This window comes from Seriola dumerili, unplaced genomic scaffold (genome assembly GCF_002260705.1).
Source record: "Seriola dumerili isolate Sdu_G_001 unplaced genomic scaffold, Sdu_1.0 BDQW01000260.1, whole genome shotgun sequence".
Lineage (NCBI taxonomy): Eukaryota > Metazoa > Chordata > Actinopteri > Carangiformes > Carangidae > Seriola > Seriola dumerili.
The window spans coordinates 2,161,451-2,179,008 of record NW_019174515.1 but is presented as its reverse complement, the minus strand read 5'-3'; the positions used below and the strand labels follow the sequence as shown (position 1 = coordinate 2,179,008).

At 36.8% G+C, this 17,558-nt stretch overlaps 1 protein-coding gene and 6 gene segments (V, D, J or C); 1 reads left to right on the top strand and 6 right to left on the bottom strand.

Annotated features, from left to right (window-relative positions):
- Nucleotides 1-149: 149 nt before the first annotated feature.
- LOC111230230 lies at nt 150-1,039 on the bottom strand. The segment is given in 2 exon segments: nt 150-797; nt 887-1,039. Coding segments are annotated over 2 exon segments (393 nt in total).
- Nucleotides 1,040-2,784: 1,745 nt separating this feature from the next.
- Nucleotides 2,785-3,386, bottom strand: LOC111230228. The segment is given in 2 exon segments: nt 2,785-3,225; nt 3,315-3,386. Coding segments are annotated over 2 exon segments (348 nt in total).
- Nucleotides 3,387-5,247: 1,861 nt separating this feature from the next.
- Nucleotides 5,248-5,924, bottom strand: LOC111230227. The segment is given in 2 exon segments: nt 5,248-5,683; nt 5,779-5,924. Coding segments are annotated over 2 exon segments (351 nt in total).
- A 2,432-nt stretch (nt 5,925-8,356) lies between these two features.
- On the bottom strand, nt 8,357-8,805 carry LOC111230212. The segment is given in 2 exon segments: nt 8,357-8,670; nt 8,757-8,805. Coding segments are annotated over 2 exon segments (363 nt in total).
- A 447-nt stretch (nt 8,806-9,252) lies between these two features.
- On the bottom strand, nt 9,253-9,837 carry LOC111230258. The segment is given in 2 exon segments: nt 9,253-9,670; nt 9,765-9,837. Coding segments are annotated over 2 exon segments (357 nt in total).
- A 519-nt stretch (nt 9,838-10,356) lies between these two features.
- On the bottom strand, nt 10,357-11,017 carry LOC111230211. The segment is given in 2 exon segments: nt 10,357-10,823; nt 10,941-11,017. Coding segments are annotated over 2 exon segments (510 nt in total).
- A 1,792-nt stretch (nt 11,018-12,809) lies between these two features.
- LOC111230269 (calcium-binding protein 5-like) lies at nt 12,810-16,705 on the top strand. Its single transcript, XM_022756941.1, has 6 exons — nt 12,810-12,878; nt 14,386-14,416; nt 14,538-14,681; nt 15,602-15,711; nt 15,880-16,027; nt 16,630-16,705. Exons 1-6 carry the CDS (start codon nt 12,828-12,830, stop codon nt 16,656-16,658), a joined length of 513 nt encoding a protein of 170 aa, XP_022612662.1. The 5' UTR covers nt 12,810-12,827; the 3' UTR covers nt 16,659-16,705.
- The last annotated feature ends 853 nt before the right edge of the window (nt 16,706-17,558 follow it).

The following is a 17,558-nucleotide window of genomic DNA, read 5'->3' as shown; positions in this document are numbered from 1 at the left end:
GAAGTTTAATTTCATTATTGGAATTTTAGTTGTTGAAAACAGATTATTGGTCGAATGACATTGTTCAAAAGGTTTATTCACAAGAAAAAACATCACACAACTAAACACTTTGTTTTTTAAATATTGATTTTATGGAAGAGACACTTTGTAAAGATCCATGTCTTGTTGGATTATGACCTTTTTAAAACCAGGTTCTCAGCTGGATGAATTTCATCACTTGAAAGGTGTAATAGTGTTATTCAGTTTTCACTTTGGGAAACATACAGTAATATTTCAGAGATTATGAAGTCAGCATATTTAAATTGTTGAAAACAGTTGCTGTAAAATTTAATTAAGAACCATTTGTAAAATCTAAACACTGTTTCCCTCTTGACTGTAACAGTGAGCTGGTGTGAAATCATTAGTGGTCTGAGGGCTCCTCCTCTGGTGGCTTCATGTTACAAGTGTTCAGGCACTGAGGGGTTTTTGTTCAGGTCTACTGATGGTTTGTGTTATTGTGTGTCTGGCACAGTAATACACAGCAGTGTCTTCAGGCTGCACATTCTTTCCATTTAGAGTCACTGTTTTGCTGGAAGAGTCTGTTTCAATACTGAATTTGTTCTTTAGTGAATTTTTATAGTATGTTGTGTATCCAGTAGCAGCAATTCCAATCCACTCCAGTCCTTTCCCTGCAGGCTGTCTGATCCAAGCTGTGTAGTAGCTGCTAACAGAATAAGAGACCTGACAGGTGATGGTGAGACGTTGACCTGGCTGCACAGTCACAGAGGCTGGCTGTGTCAACTGTTCACACTTCACACCTGTTAAAAAAGAAAATGTTTTGTTATAAATGATCAAGTTCTACAGCAAGAGAAGAAATGTTGACTATGACAAATCCAGAGAGACTCACAGGATCCAGCTGCCAACAGCAGCAGCAGAGCTACAGAAAACATGGTTTATGGTGAAGCTGACGAGCTGTGAACTCCACTGACAGTCTGATCTGAAGTTTTTATAGCTGAGTAACAAGGAAGGTCACTGAGTTTGCATAGAATCAAACACATGAAGCGTCAGTGTTGGTCTAACTGGAGCCGATAGAAGAGTCTGTTTGGTGTTACTGTCAACACCTCCTACATCAGATTAATGTGTCAGCACATCTATTTTTACTACAGCATTTATTCCTCTATTTAATTGTTATCTGTATTTACTTACTAAACCTGTGTGACAATACACAAACAAATGCATCCCTTAGCTGAGATGAAAACTGTGGTATAGTTCCTGCATTAGTTGATTTACTTTTGTCATTATCACCATATTTTACCTTTATCTGTGTGGTTGCGTCAGTTCATATCAATGAGAACACCATAGTGCCTCAGAAACTTGACAATGACTGACGTCTGCTGATTTTATAGTTGGAACTGCAACATTTTTTTTCACTCTCATGATATGAATCACTTTTTAATCCACATCATTTACAGAAATTATATGTATTTATTCAAAAGAACATAATGCATTTGAAGTTTGTTTTCAGCAGCCACGTTGTTGTACAAATTCTCCTTATTAGGACTTTTGTTTTGTCATATTTCTCAGGAAAGGATAAAGTATTGGCGATGTGAAGCATATACTCTTATATAAAGATGTAATATGTAAATCAAATATTTGATATGTAATATATATAACACAATAACACTTAACACTCAGGCTCCACCAGCCTGAAATATGAGGATTGATGGATTTTGTACAGCTGTTCAACCAACTCCAGTCACTGTGAGTCTCGAGCACAATAATAAACAGCAGAATCTTCAGTCTTCAGACTGTTCATCTGCAGATACAGCTGCTCTCTGCTGTTGTCTCTGGAGATGGTAAACCGGCCTTGGACTGACTGAGAGTAGGATTTGCTGCTGTCAGTGCCATGCCAGGCAATCCACTCCAGTCCTTTACCAGGAGCCTGTCTGATCCAGTGCATATCGTAGCTGCTGAATGTGAATCCAGAGCCTGTACAGGTCAGTCTGTGGGATTCTCCAGGCCTTTTAACCACTGGTTCAGATTCTGTCAGAGTCTGACCATCAACACCTGTAACAAAAAAAAAAAATAAATAAATAGCTGGGAAGTTGATTAAATGCTTCAAAGTTTTAAAGACAACTTCAACTCAGGATCAGAGAAACTCTTCACCTGCCCAGCAGAGAGTTAAAAGCAGCAGTCCTGTCCTATAGTCCATCATGTTAAACTGTGTGTCCACTGTTCTCTGTCATCCTCTCTGCAGTCAGATAAGTAGAGGTGGAAGACATCTGAGTTTTGCATTGACTCCTCCTCACAGGGAGGAGAGAACTGGTTTGCATTTGACTTTCTTTTTTATATTTATAAAATATTATTCTACAGTGAGAGAAAAGTCTTCAGACGTTTAATATTATTATTGGAATTTTAGTTGTTAAAAATTGATTTTTGGTCCAATGACATTGTTCATAAGGTTTATTCACAAGACAAAACATCACACAACTGAAAACTTGTAAAAGTTTCATGATACTGATTCAGTAACTAGTGCAGTTGTGATTGAGAGAATATTTTTTTTTTTTTAAATATTGATTTTATGGAAGAGACACTTTGTGAAGATCCATGTCTTGTTGGATTATGACCTTTTTAAAACCAGGTTCTCAGCTGGATGAATTTCATCACTTGAAAGGTGTAATAGTGTTATTCAGTTTTCACTTCAGGAAACATACAGTAATATTTCAGAGATTATAAAGTCAGCATATTTAAATTGTTGAAAACAGTTGCTGTAAAATTTAATTAAGAACCATTTATAAAATCTAAACACTGTTTCTCTCTTGACTGTAACAGTGAGCTGGTGTGAAATCATTAGTGGTCTGAGGGCTCCTCCTCTGGTGGCTTCATGTTACAAGTGTTCAGGCACTGAGGGGTTTTTGTTCAGGTCTACTGATGGTTTGTGTTATTGTGTGTCTCTGGCACAGTAATACACAGCAGTGTCTTCAGGCTGCACATTCTGTCCATTTAGAGTCACTCTGTTGCTGGAAGAGTCTAAGTCGATACTGAATTTGTTCTTTAGTGAATCTTTGTAGGATGAAGCTCCAGTATATCTCAATCCAATCCACTCCAGTCCTTTCCCTGCAGGCTGTCTGATCCAAGCTGTGTAGTAGCTGCTAACAGAATAAGAGACCTGACAGGTGATGGTGAGACGTTGACCTGGCTGCACAGTCACAGAGGCTGGCTGTGTCAACTGTTCACACTTCACACCTGTTAAAAAAGAAAATGTTTTGTTATAAATGATCAAGTTCTACAGCAAGAGAAGAAATGTTGACTATGACAAATCCAGAGAGACTCACAGGATCCAGCTGCCAACAGCAGCAGCAGAGCTACAGAAAACATTGTTTATGGAGAAACTGACGAGCTGTGAACTCCACTGGCAGTCTGATCTGAAGTTTTTATAGTTGAGTAACAAGGAAGGTCACTGAGTTTGCATAGAATCAAACACATGAAGCATCAGTGTTGGTCTAACTGGAGCCAATAGAAGTGTCTGTTTGGTGTTACTGTCAACACCTCATACTACATGTAATTATTTATTAATCTGTCAGCACATAACTTTTTTGATACAACAATTATTCTTCTATATATATTTACTTATTACCTGTATTTACTTGCTAAACCTGTGTGACAATAAACAAAAAACTGCATGCTTTAGCTGAAATGAAAACTGTGGTATAGTTCTTGCATTTGTATGTAATTATCACCACATTATACCTTTATCTTTGTGGTTGTGTCATTTCAGATCAATGAGAACACCAAGGTGTCTTATCTTAGTTACAGACGAGACAGAAACTTGACAATGACTGACCTCTAGTGATTGTATAGTAGAAACTACAACATTTTTTTTCACTCATCATATGAATCAATTTTTAATCCACATCATTTACAGAAATGATATGTCTTTATTCAGAGGAACATAATGCATTTGAAGAGTTTTCAGCAGCCACATTGTTATACAAATTCTCCTTTTTAAGATTTTCTTGTTTAATGTTTAGTCATATTTCTTGTGAAAGGATAAAGTATTGGCGATGTGAAGCATATACTGTTATATAAAGATGATATGTGAAATCAATTATTTGATACGTAATATATATAATACAATAACACTTAACACTCAGGCTCCACCAGCCTGAAATATGAGGATTGATGGATATTGTACAGCTGGTTAACCGACTCCAGTCACTGTGAGTCTCGAGCACAATAATAAACAGCAGAATCTTCAGTATTCAGACTGTTCATCTGCAGATACACCTGCTCTCTGCTGTCGTCTCTGGAGATGGTAAACCGGCCTTGGACTGACTGAGAGTAGGATTTGCTGCTGTCAGTGCCATGCCAGGCAATCCACTCCAGTCCTTTACCAGGAGCCTGTCTGATCCAGTGCATATCGTAGCTGCTGAATGTGAATCCAGAGCCTGTACAGGTCAGTCTGTGGGATTCTCCAGGTCTTTTAACCACTGGTTCAGATTCTGTCAGAGTCTGACCATCAACACCTGTAACAAAAAAATAAATAGATAACTGGGAAGTTGATTAAATGCTTCAAAGTTTTAAAGACAACTTCAACTCAGGATCAGAGAAACTCTTCACCTGCCCAGCAGAGAGTTAAAAGCAGCAGTCCTGTCCTATAGTCCATCATGTTAAACTGTGTGTCCACTGTTCTCAGTCATCCTCTCTGCAGTCAGATAAGTAGAGGTGGAAGACATCTGAGTTTTGCATTGACTCCTCCTCACAGGGAGGAGAGAACTGGTTTGCATTTGACTTTCTTTTTTATATTTATAAAATATTATTCTACAGTGAGAGAAAAGTCTTCAGACGTTTAATATTATTATTGGAATTTTAGTTGTTAAAAATTGATTTTTGGTCCAATGACATTGTTCATAAGGTTTATTCACAAGACAAAACATCACACAACTGAAAACTTGTAAAAGTTTCATGATACTGATTCAGTAACTAGTGCAGTTGTGATTGAGAGAATATTTTTTGTTTTTTAAATATTGATTTTATGGAAGAGACACTTTGTGAAGATCCATGTCTTGTTGGATTATGACCTTTTTAAAACCAGGTTCTCAGCTGGATGAATTTCATCACTTGAAAGGTGTAATAGTGTTATTCAGTTTTCACCTTTGGTAAATGTACAGTTATATTTCAGATATTATAAAGTCAGCATATTTGAATTAATGAAAAAAGTTGCTGTAAAATTTAATTAAGAACCATTTATAAAATCTAAACACTGTTTCTCTCCTCACTGTAACAGTGACCCGGTGTGAAATCATTAGTGGTCTGAGGGCTCCTCCTCTGGTGGCTTCATGTTACAAGTGTTCAGGCACTGAGGGGTTTTTGTTCAGGTCTACTGATGGTTTGTGTTATTGTGTGTCTCTGGCACAGTAATACACAGCAGTGTCTTCAGGCTGCACATTCTGTCCATTTAGAGTCACTCTGTTGCTGGAAGAGTCTGTTTCAATACTGAATTTGTTCTTTAGTGAATCTTTGTAGTATGTTGTTGATCCAGCAGCAGCGCTTCCAATCCACTCCAGTGCTTTCCCTGCAGGCTGTCTGATCCAAGCTGTGTAGTAGTCACTAACAGAATAAGAAACCTGACAGGTGATGGTGAGACGTTGACCTGGCTGCACAGTCACAAAGGCTGGCTGTGTCAACTGTTCACACTTCACACCTGTTAAAAAAAAAAAAGACAATGTTTTGTTATAAATGATCAAGTTATCCAGCAAGAGAAGAAATGTTGACTATGACTAATCCAGAGAGACTCACAGGATCCAGCTGCCAACAGCAGCAGCAGAGCTACAGAAAACATGGTTTATGGTGAAGCTGACGAGCTGTGAACTCCACTGACAGTCTGATCTGAAGTTTTTATAGCTGAGTAACAAGGAAGGTCACTGAGTTTGCATAGAATCAAACACATGAAGCATCAGTGTTGGTCTAACTGGAGCCAATAGAAGAGTCTGTTTGGTGTTAAATTATCTGCAGAGTGAAAGCTTACCAGGAAGACATCTTTGCTTTACATATTGTAATTTTAATTTCATTTTAGTGAATCTTTGTAGTTGGTTCTCCAATCAAAACTACTTTTTCCAATCCACTCCAGTCTTCTCCATCTAGTTTATCTGATCTAAGCTGTTGTGAAGCTAAGAAATAAAAGAGACCTGACAGGTGATGGGTCAGATATTAACCATCTCCAAAAAACGCCCACTATTCTCGTTGGGTCCGATACCTTTTTAGGGACCAAAATGCTGGATACCCCGGGTTTAGATACTCAGTTAGGGTTAATCTAAACTTGGTTTTTAGGATCAGGGTTAGGCACTCTGTCTGCCGTGTGTGTGTGTGTGTGTGTGTGTGTGTGTGTGTGTGTGTGTGTGTGTGTGCGTGCGTGCGCGCGCGCGTGCGTGCGTGCGTGCGTGCGTGCGTGTGTGAGAAAGAGAGACAAATTCCCAAATCATATGGAAGCATCAAAATATTTATTCATTTATCACTTTCAGGAAGACAAGTACAGTTTTAAAGTTTTACCATAATAATAGAAAGAAATGAACAATGAGAAAGTGAAATGTGACCTTTTTTTATTTTTATCAAAGACTTAATTATTCTCATTATTTTATCAATAAACAATAGATCCAAGGAAAACCACTAATAATCAAAGTTTATTTAATTTCTGTTTTACAATGCAGTTTGGAACTGAATTCAACATTCAGTCAACTTATCTGAAATAAGACTCAAACATTCAGTTGTTCACTCCTCACCTGTTTCACCAAACAAACACTAATCACAATCAATATTAAAAGAAAGGTGTTAGTGAAGAACCTCAATGTTCCCTGTGGTGGAGGAAAATAAAGGAAGTAGTTTTTGTATGACCCTGCTATCACTGTCTCTCACTGTGTGTCTCTGGCGCAGTAATACACTGCTGTGTCCTCGGTCTTCAGACTGTTCATCTGTAGATAGACTTTACTGCTGGAGTCATCTCTGGAGATGGTGAATCTGCCCTGGACTGACTGGGAGTAAAAGAAATGAGAACTGCTTGTGTGCACAAAAGCGATCCACTCCAGTCCTTTTCCAGGAGCCTGTCTGACCCAGTTCATAGGGTAGCTGCTGAATGTGAATCCAGAGGCTGTACAGGTCAGTCTGTGGGATTCTCCAGGCCTTTTAACCACTGGTTCAGATTCTGTCAGAGTCTGACCATCAACACCTGTCAATATGAAAAAGAAAAGATCAATTGAAATAGGCTGGTGAAATAAATAAATGTTTTGTAAAATTAAAATTTGTAAGAGTCTTCACCTGCCCAGCAGAGAGTTAAAAGCAGCAGTCCTGTCCTATAGTCCATCATGTTAAACTGTGTGTCCACTGTTCTCTGTCATCCTCTCTGCAGTCAGATAAGTAGAGGTGGAAGACATTTGAGTTTTGCATTGACTCCTCCTCACAGGGAGGAGAGAGGTGACTTGGACTTGGTCCATCAGAGACCTTGTTTGCTAAACTCAGGCAAGTATAATGTACAACAGAGAGAACAATCCAGAATTTTGATATCTGAATTTTAGTTGTTTAAAAACAGTTTTTTTCTAATAATAATGTTCACAAGGTTTACTCACACAGAAACCCTATTAGATAAATAAGATAAATATGAAATAATTCATTGAAAATTGACCCCAGAACTGCTAATAACAAATAACTTTTGAAAACATGATGTGGGTTTTTCTTATCTCAAACAATGCCTACAATTGTTGACATAAGATCATTCATAACCTTTATTTAAAAAGTATTTATCATTCCATTCATTATTATTTAAAAAGTAGCACTGTTTAATTATTTGTATGTTGCATTTGAATACTGGAATTACCGCATAGGTGGCATACCGGTTGTACACCTCAGCCAACCAGCCGAGTTGTAGGAAATATGGTCACAATCTCCCCTACCTGAGCCACAGAGCTGAATAATAGTCAAAGGTGTTTTTGCCGTACATTATGACATCACAGTGAAGTTGACCTTTGATCATTTGGATATAAAATGTCATCACTTAATTTTATCCTGATACATTTGAGTTGAATTGTGTCATAAATAGTGTATGAATTTGGGTTATGGCCAAAAACTTGTTTTGTGAGGTCACAGTGACCTTGACCTTTGAGTTTTGAATAATTTCATTTTTTCATTTTTTTATAAATGGATGGAAACAGTTATTGTTAAATCAAATTAACAATTCTTTACAAAATCTAAATACTGTTTCGCTCTTGACTGTAACAGTGAGCTGGTGTGAAATCATTAGTGGTCTGAGGGCTCCTCCTCTGGTGGCTTCATGTTACAAGTGTTCAGGCACTGAGGGGTTTTTGTTCAGGTCTACTGATGGTTTGTGTTATTGTGTGTGTCGGGCACAGTAATACACTGCTGTGTCCTCGGTCTTCAGACTGTTCATCTGTAGATAGACTTTACTGCTGGAGTCATCTCTGGAGATGGTGAATCTGCCCTGGACTGACTGGGAGTAATATTTAGAAGAACTGCCTGTGTGCACAAAAGCGATCCACTCCAGTCCTTTACCAGGAGCCTGTCTGACCCAGTCCATAGGGTAGCTACTCAATGTGAATCCAGAGGCTGTACAGGTCAGTGTGTGGGATTCTCCAGGCCTTTTAACCACTGGTTCAGATTCTGTCAGAGTCTGACCATCAACACCTGATAAGAGTATAAAAACATAAAGTCAAATATGCTGGTGAGACAAATAAAAACTATGTAAAATTATGATATGTGAATCCCTTCACCTGCCCAGCAGAGAGTTAAAAGCAGCAGTCCTGTCCTATAGTCCATCATGTTAAACTGTGTGTCCACTGTTCTCTGTCATCCTCTCTGCAGTCAGATAAGTAGAGGTGGAGGAAATCTGAGTTTTGCATTGACTCCTCCTCACAGGGAGGAGAGAACTGGTTTGCACTTGACAATCTTTGTTAAATTTAGAAATTATTAACCTACAGTGAAAGAAAAGTCTTCAGAAGTTGAATTTTGGAATTTTAGTTGACAAAAAAACAGATTTTTGGTCGAATGACATTGTTCATAAGGTTTATTCACAAGAAAAAACATCACACAACTGAATTTCATCACTTGAAAGGTATAATAGTGTTATTCAATTTTCACTTTGGGAAAACATACAGTAATGTTTCAGAGATGATAAAGTCAGCATATGAAAACTGATGAAAACAGTTGCTGTAAATTTTAATTAAGAACCATTCATAAAATCTAAATACTGTTTCTCTCTTGACCATAACAGTGACCTGGTGTGAAATCATTAGTGGTCTGAGGGCTCCTCCTCTGGTGGCTTCATGTTACAAGTGTTCAGGCACTGAGGGGTTTTTGTTCAGGTCTACTGATGGTTTGTGTTATTGTGACTCTCTGGCACAGTAATACACAGCAGTGTCTTCAGGCTGCACATTCTGTCCATTTAGAGTCACTCTGTTGCCGGAAGAGTCTAAGTCGATACTGAACTTGTTCTTTAGTGAATCTTTGTAGTATGAATCTCCAGTATATTTGCCGCCAATCCACTCCAGTCCTTTCCCTGCAGGCTGTCTGATCCAATGTGTGCGATAGCTGCCAAGAGAATAAGAGACCTGACAGGTGATGGTGAGACGTTGACCTGGCTGCACAGTCACAGAGGCTGGCTGTGTCAACTGTTCACACTTCACACCTGTGGAGGAAAGCATGTTGAATATTAACTCAGTGTAATAACGGTCAGTGTGCTGTGATCAAACTGCCTGTTTCTCTTTCTCGGTGAGACTCACAGGATCCAGCAGCCAGCAGCAGCAGCAGAGCTACAGAAAACATGGTCGTCATTGAAGGTGATCTGATGGGAGCTTCTCTTCTTCTGTTGTAACTGATAGTATGATATCAAGTCTTTATAGCAGACTGTGAGGAAGTTCACTTTGCATAGAGAATGAAATTGGCAGAGTATAAAAGGAAGTTAGACTGGTTCCAATCCAATTCATAACTCATCGTATTTGTCTCAGTCCTTTGTAATCTGTGCTGCAGCTTCTGTGAGTTTTTAGACCTGGCAGGGGAAGGTTTGAGTTGAGGTGAATAAAACCTTTAAAAAGAAAAAAACACATAGAGCCAAATGTTTTCCCTCTCCTGGATGAGACCTAATTGTTACATCTTGCAAACAGTTATGTATTCATCATCTGTTTTTTTCATTCATTATGTGTTTGATTGTTGACCTTTGAACCATTATTCAGCAGTTATAGTTTCTGGCAGTTGAATTATAACAGAACAAATGTTTCATTCATGCCTGATGGGAATATTATTAACCACTAAATTGCTGTAGAAAAGCACAGGTTGGTAAGAAGCCAAAGAATGAGGAAGTCGTAAACCACATCCTCAGCTGCTGCTTTCACATTGTGTGTTTTCCTTTGTTTGTGTAAGTGTGATGCCAAACAGTTGCTGTTTCTGATCTGCTGCTGCCCCCTGTAGATCATTGCAAACATAGGTTATTTGAGGTTTTTGTAAAGCCTCTCGCCCCACTTTAACCAGTGTGTATCTAGCACAGTAGTACACAGCCGAGTCCTCCAGCTTTAGGCTGGACAGTCTCAGATGCACAATACTATTGCTGTTTTCTCTGGTGATTTCTATACATCCTTGCAAACTGCTGGCATATACAGTTTTACTTGCATCGTAGTAAATAAGCCCCATCCATTCCAGTGCTTTTCCTGCAGGTTGTCTGATCCAGTGCATTCCATAGCTACTGAAATCAAATCCAGTTCCCCTGCAGGACAGACTGAGGGCTTCCTGAGGCTTTTTCAGTACTGAACTGGAGGGAATGGACTCCAGTGCCTGGCCATTCAAACCTACAAAAGAACCAGAAATAAAAAGAAAGAGGTGGGAATGAAAGAGAAGTAGGCTACATGCCAGAACATTAAGTATATGCATTTTTTTTAATGTTTATTATAGCTAAAGCAACTTACAGGGCAGACAGAGCGCTGTCAGCAGAACAGACAGTTTGTCCATCTTGATGAGACTGAAGATGAGAACTCAGCTGCTTCACACTGAGACTTGTAGTTGGGAAGACAGAAGTACAGCCACTCAAAAGCCTGGATTTGCATTGGGATTTTAAAAGGGGAGGGGCAAATATTTTTAGATAAAAATGTGTAACACAGAATTTTATGCTTTTTTTTTCATCATTGGTTTCCCTCGAAAAACATTGACACACTTCATGCAACACTTTTTGCTTTTGATTCTTACCTGCTAAAATGATTAAATGATTAAAACCAGCCATAAATGTCCTGACCTTCTGTGAAATTAAAGCTGTGCATCATTAATCCTTTTTACCTTGACTCCTCTGTTGTTCCAGTTTCACCAAGATCATTTTGCATGTCTGAAAATAGTTTGTATAGTATCGTATAGCAGTATTAAAATATCTTTTTCAACCCCTTGTCAGCTACTGAAACTCTCACAATCATATCAGTCATATGTGACAGTTTCTTTAAATGGACAAAACCTATTCAGCACTTCATTTTATTAATATATTCATTTTATAAAATGTAAGCTTATAATATAAGCTTAATGATGATATAACTATGGAAGAAATGTCACTTTCATTAACATTTACTCTTTTATTTACAAACGATGTCTGTAAATGTAAGAAATGTGTTTTTATATGTGTGGTTAATTTGATCTGTCTGTATGTAGTGAACATACAGTTTATGACCAGAATCAATGCTGTTATGTAAAAAGATAGAAAAAGTGATTTCATGGTATTATCTGACATTCTGCTCATGATGTCAGTTAATGCAGATCCTGTTCACATACACCATATACAGCCAGACCAAATTCACTACATTTGAAATTAATTTTCACTGAATATGTTGTTTTTGTGTAATCAGACTGGTCATGTGCTCTTTTTATGGGTTTGTCATGCACAACAGCAAATAGATCAGCTACAAATGTGATGCTTGCGTGTACATTTGAGAATATCTTCTTAAGTCACACAGAACCTTTAATTTTCTGGCATATATGGTTATGTAACAGGCTGAAAATATATAATTTAATAATTACAGTGAACAAGCATTAGAACGGCTGCAAGTCTTTAATAATCAGATAACTTGCATGCTGAGATTGACCATTCTGACAAATCCATTCATTTAGGTTAAAGTTAAATTATCATCACAACCTATAGCTGTAAAACAATGCTCCTATTTTATTAGATTTTTGTTTTGTTTTGTTTTTTTAATTAAAAAAACAAACAAATGATACATATTATGCACTGGCATGTGAGTCACAATCCTTCTAATACTACTATCCCATCTGTTGTATTTCATTTAGTGATAATAGAAAGCTTCAGTCACTGACACTGTGTCAACAAACTGGAATCAATACACAAACACAGATATGTATTCTACATGGGTTTCCTTTTTCCAAATGCATAAAGACTGAAATCCAAAGAGGTGGTGGGACAGCAATTTTTATCGTTAGTGAACAGTATCAAATTATAATAGTTTTTACAGTAAAATGTTTTTATTTTATTTTATTTAGGTGCATTCATTCTTTATTTTCAAAAGAAGCTACTGAAAACAACTGTAATCTTTGACTGTGTATATGAAATTGTGTATATGTGCAGCATTAAGCCTATCTTTCTTTTCTAGTCCAAAGCTGCAGAGATAATCCATAAGGGACCTCATCCCTCCTCTCTGGCATACGCAGATCACTACTGATCACGGTTTACACACACTCACATGCTGGCACTGAAAAAAGAAACCAGATGATACAACAAAATATAACAGTGAATTTCATTTAAGAAGAAAAAAATAATAATTCACAAACAGTAATTCAGGATCTCAACAAAGGCTGCCATCATGAGTCTTAAACAAGCCTGCATCTTTCTCAGAGGAGGAACAAGGAGACAAGTAAGTCTGTATTGTTTTATGGTTTTATAGTTTTACAGTAGATGGTGTTATGGTAGTTTTTGACTATTTATGTGTCTTAAGCTTAAGAGTATTCTAAAAAGTCTCAAATGAATTATTAGTATATATATTATCATTGTTTTCTTTTTAATTGGTTCCAGGAAATACAAATCTGTTGATCATTCATAGAACAAATATTGTTTTTTTGTGTTTGTTTGTTTGCTGGTTGGTTGATGTTTTTTTTTTCTATTGTTTTGTTATTTTTAATTTTATTTTTAATTTTCATTCGTTATTTTGAGCTAATGGGAAAAGAAGCTTAAAGGACTAGCCCCATTCTGGAGTAGAGGTGGGAGGGCAAACTTTTTAACTGGTGCATTAGGCGGATGCTTTGGCACTCAGTCAGTTTTTGTGCTTTGTCCCTGATTTCAAAGATTACATTTGCACAAAATCAAAATACAAATAAAAACATATTTACATAGTGGCATTCAGCATTCATCACTATAATATTTTGACCTGCAACTGAAATTTATAGGAAATCTGCGCTGATGTAATCCCAAAATGAACATGCTGTAGAATTACTGTATAAAAATGTTTTGAGCAGGGATTTAAGAGATGACACAGACTCAGTCCGCCTGAATTCAAGTATCAGTCCTCATGTCAAAACACATTTACAGATGTTAGATGTGCTCAAAAAGAAATGTGTTCAGGAATTGTCAGCAATCCATGTTCATAGAATATACAAAACTACGGCACATGTTAATATGTGGTAATCTGAAATTTAAGGCTGATTTATGTATAATATATACTACCTATGAGCAGTGTAGCTAAAAACATGGAGGATTAAAAAAATACTAACCATTGAAAATTACTTAAAAATGTATGATTTGATTGAAACCAGTGTGTTTCAGGAATAAATGAAAAAATGTAAGTGAGTTTTATTCACATCATCTTTTTCATGAAGACCTCAGATACTACAATATTACGGGGGGGGGGGGTTAAAATAATACATGTTTATCATAGTGCATATTGTGGATGTTGCTGGTACATATTACATGTTTAGAGATACACTTTGGGGGAAGAATGCGACATATTGAACAAAGGTACAATTAGTGCATCACAGATTTAAACAGATGTTAACTGTACATTTGTCACGCCTGAGTTGCACTTAATCCCCTATTTTTTTACCCAAATTTTCTGTCTGACAAACAATTCCTTGCAATTTTTAAAGTTAAACTGACAGTTCAAAATATACACACACATACATACATATATAGAATTGGGACACTAACAATTTCAACAAGTGTGTCAAGCATGTGCTTCTTACACGGAGACTTTATTTTTCATCTGTAGTACTTATGAACTCTGGATCTATTGGTGCTTGACAAGCTCATTATCTTTCAGAGGGACACAATATACAGTAGATGACTACAGACATTTTGTTGCAAACTAATGTATATAAAGCATACTAACATCATTTCATATTTGTGTCCATATCATCATTATTTTGCAGACAAGAGCTCTTACACACGATGAGATAGAAGGTAATTGTTGTTTTTATGCTTCAAGATGTACTTGTTAGAGTGCTGTGTAATTCTTTTTACCTTTTCACAGTTTAGTCACATGCCACTCTCAATGTTCCACATGTCTCTGTGTGCTCTCTAGAGTTACGCGAAGCTTTTGTAGAGTTTGACAAAGACAAGGATGGTTTCATAAGCTGTAAAGACTTGGGAAACCTGATGAGGACCATGGGTTACATGCCAACTGAAATGGAGCTGATCGAACTGAGCCAGAACATCAACATGAATTGTGAGTAATGTCTTCAAATGAGGTTGAAGCAAAATGCACACTTAATGCTTTATTACAACATGTTGGAGTGGACCTTGATGAAAAATGAAAATGAAAAACATTATTTTAATTGGTGTTATTGTACAGGCATGTTAGAGCAACAGTGTTAGAGAAAAGAAAAGTTATTTATTACCTGTTGTGCTCGGACTCTTGTAAAGCATACCATATGTAATAATATGTATTAGGAATATAGCATTTGATTCATTCATTTATTCATTCATGCATTCATTTTAATATGTTATCAAAGTCTAATGCATAGTTTAATGTATGGTTTCTTCAAGACTGGTGATGTAACCTGACCCACATAAAGAAATACATAAAAAGATGAATATTTCTTATTCATGTAGAAATAATCACTGTAGGGTATTCACGTTTTTACTGAGAAAATATTAAAAAACATTCATAATTCTGCTTAAAAATTAAATGATTGAAAATAAAAGGCATTAAGACATTGATCTGACAAGCTGTTGCTTGCTGTAAATGAGTATTTATTGTTCTGACAGTTTCAGGAAATGTGTCTCACAAGCTGTGTCCCCTGAGCTCTTTATTTGCATGTTCTATCTTGAAAGAAACTTGTCAAGTGTAAAAACAAGGGGGTAGGAGCAACAACATGAATTTATGGTCTCACTCCACATCAGTAGCAAATTTTACAGCAAAGCACATGTTATCATATATTTAATTATTATATTTAAAAATTAAATATGAACCTGTAGACATTTGCTTACCTGATAGAACACTATGTTTTGCAAGTATTTCAATCCACTGACATTTTCAAGTTGATAATTTGAAACAAAGAAGATAAATGACTGGAGAAAGCTGTTTTCTGATTACTGCCTGCTTATACTGTAGTTCTATTAGCTATGACATCTGTCTTATCACAGTGGGGGGACGGGTGGATTTTGAAGATTTTGTGGAACTAATGACCCCCAAGCTTGTGGCTGAAACTGCAGGGATGATTGGGTTGAAGGAACTTAAGGACGCTTTCAGAGAGGTGAGCTCAACATACCCTTCCTCTCTCTTTAGTCTTTGGCACCCCATGGTGGATATTCGAAGAATATACTGTCAAAGCTAAAACTTCAAGTTTACAGCATTGCATTGTTATTGCAATATGTATCCAAAGGCTTTGCAAAATTTTGTTTTCTTCTTCCCTTCCCTACAGTTTGATATAGATGGTGATGGGGCTATCACATCAGATGAGCTGAGACATGCCATGATAAAGTTATTAGGTGAACAAGCCAGCAAAAATGAAATTGATGCAGTTGTCAGAGAAGCTGACAACAATGGGGATGGAACAGTTGACTTTGAGGGTGAGACACAAGTAGACAAAAACACACAAACACACACACACACACACACACACACACGACAAAAAATAACATCTGCTGTCTAATTTTGAGTTAGAAGAGGACTGCTCTGTGAGACACAGAAGTTGAAGAATTTAATCATTATTTTAAAAAGTATTATTTATTTATTATTTGAAAAAGGAAATAATTTTATAAATGTTGTTTGTTATTTCAAAAAAATCTTAGGTAAAAAAACTTTTCTCAACAATAGGCTATCTCACTTGTGTGGCTCACTGGCACAACTGTGAGCATGTGAGCCATGTTTAATGTTATTATTTTTACCTTAAGTCACAATGTCTGCCATGAAAAAGGTCTATTAATAATGTATTTTTGTCATTTGTTTGTTCACTTACACATTTTATAGAAAATGTAAACTTGCCATTGAGACAGTCCACAATAGAATAACATTGCTCAAGTGCTTAGACAGCTAAATTGACCTATATTTACAATCAGTGCCAAAGCAGAAAGTATGTACTGTGGATGTCCTTTCAGCAGTGAAATGGAAATTTATTGTTATTAATCTATAAGAATTTAGCTAATTAATATTTTGTCCATTCTCTTCACAGAGTTTGTGAAAATGATGTCACAGAAATGAGGACAACAGAATGAATGGATGGCTGTGAATGGGAGGATGCATTTTATTGGACTTTATGCTGATGATAGCCTACTTCTCATGAATAACTTTACTTTATTTCCCTGTTATTTAAGTGGCATCTGTTTCGTGCATGATCATCGAGTTTATTAATCTTAGGTGAACAAAGATGTTTTGTTCTTTTTATTAAAATCGATGAATGTAAAATTTTTCTAATTTAATGTCTAGATCTTGATAGTCATAACATTAACTTTCTAGATTAGCAAATTTGGCAAGTTTGTTGTTATCTAATTTGCCCTGAATCTCACAGACCTGTCCTACAGAGCATTGAGTGTACATGTCATTGTCATTGTTCAAAAGGAATAGCAGCACTGTTTTCTCTTGGTGAAACTTAAACAACCATATAGGTCACTTGTCCCTACCTTTAGATACAACGCATAGGAGAGTACCAGCACCAATAGTGTAGTGCACCTTTGTTATCATGGTAACAATAACAAACACAGAGTTAACATTATGGAACAGTCATTTTGGTTTGGTTTAATTTAGGTGCAAAAAACTAGTTGGTTAGGCTTTTGAAAAGATCCCAGTACTTCCTTAAGGTTAGAGGATCTTCATTTTCATGGTTACAATGAACATGCAGTCCTGTGTTTTGCTAATCACCCCAACCTCCACGTAATGTGGACTTTGGCACTTTCTATGCTACATCACCTAATTTCCTCCATGGCTCCCGCCATAAAACATAACTACAAGTCATAATAAGCTGTCTGCAGAGGAGACTGGATAGCTTTCTACTTTGGCATAGATATTTTAAGGTTCCCAGAGGATAATCCTGAAAGATTTTATCGCTGTTTTCACCAACACTTTCACCAAGCATGCAGTGTGAGCTTCCGTGGCACTAATATG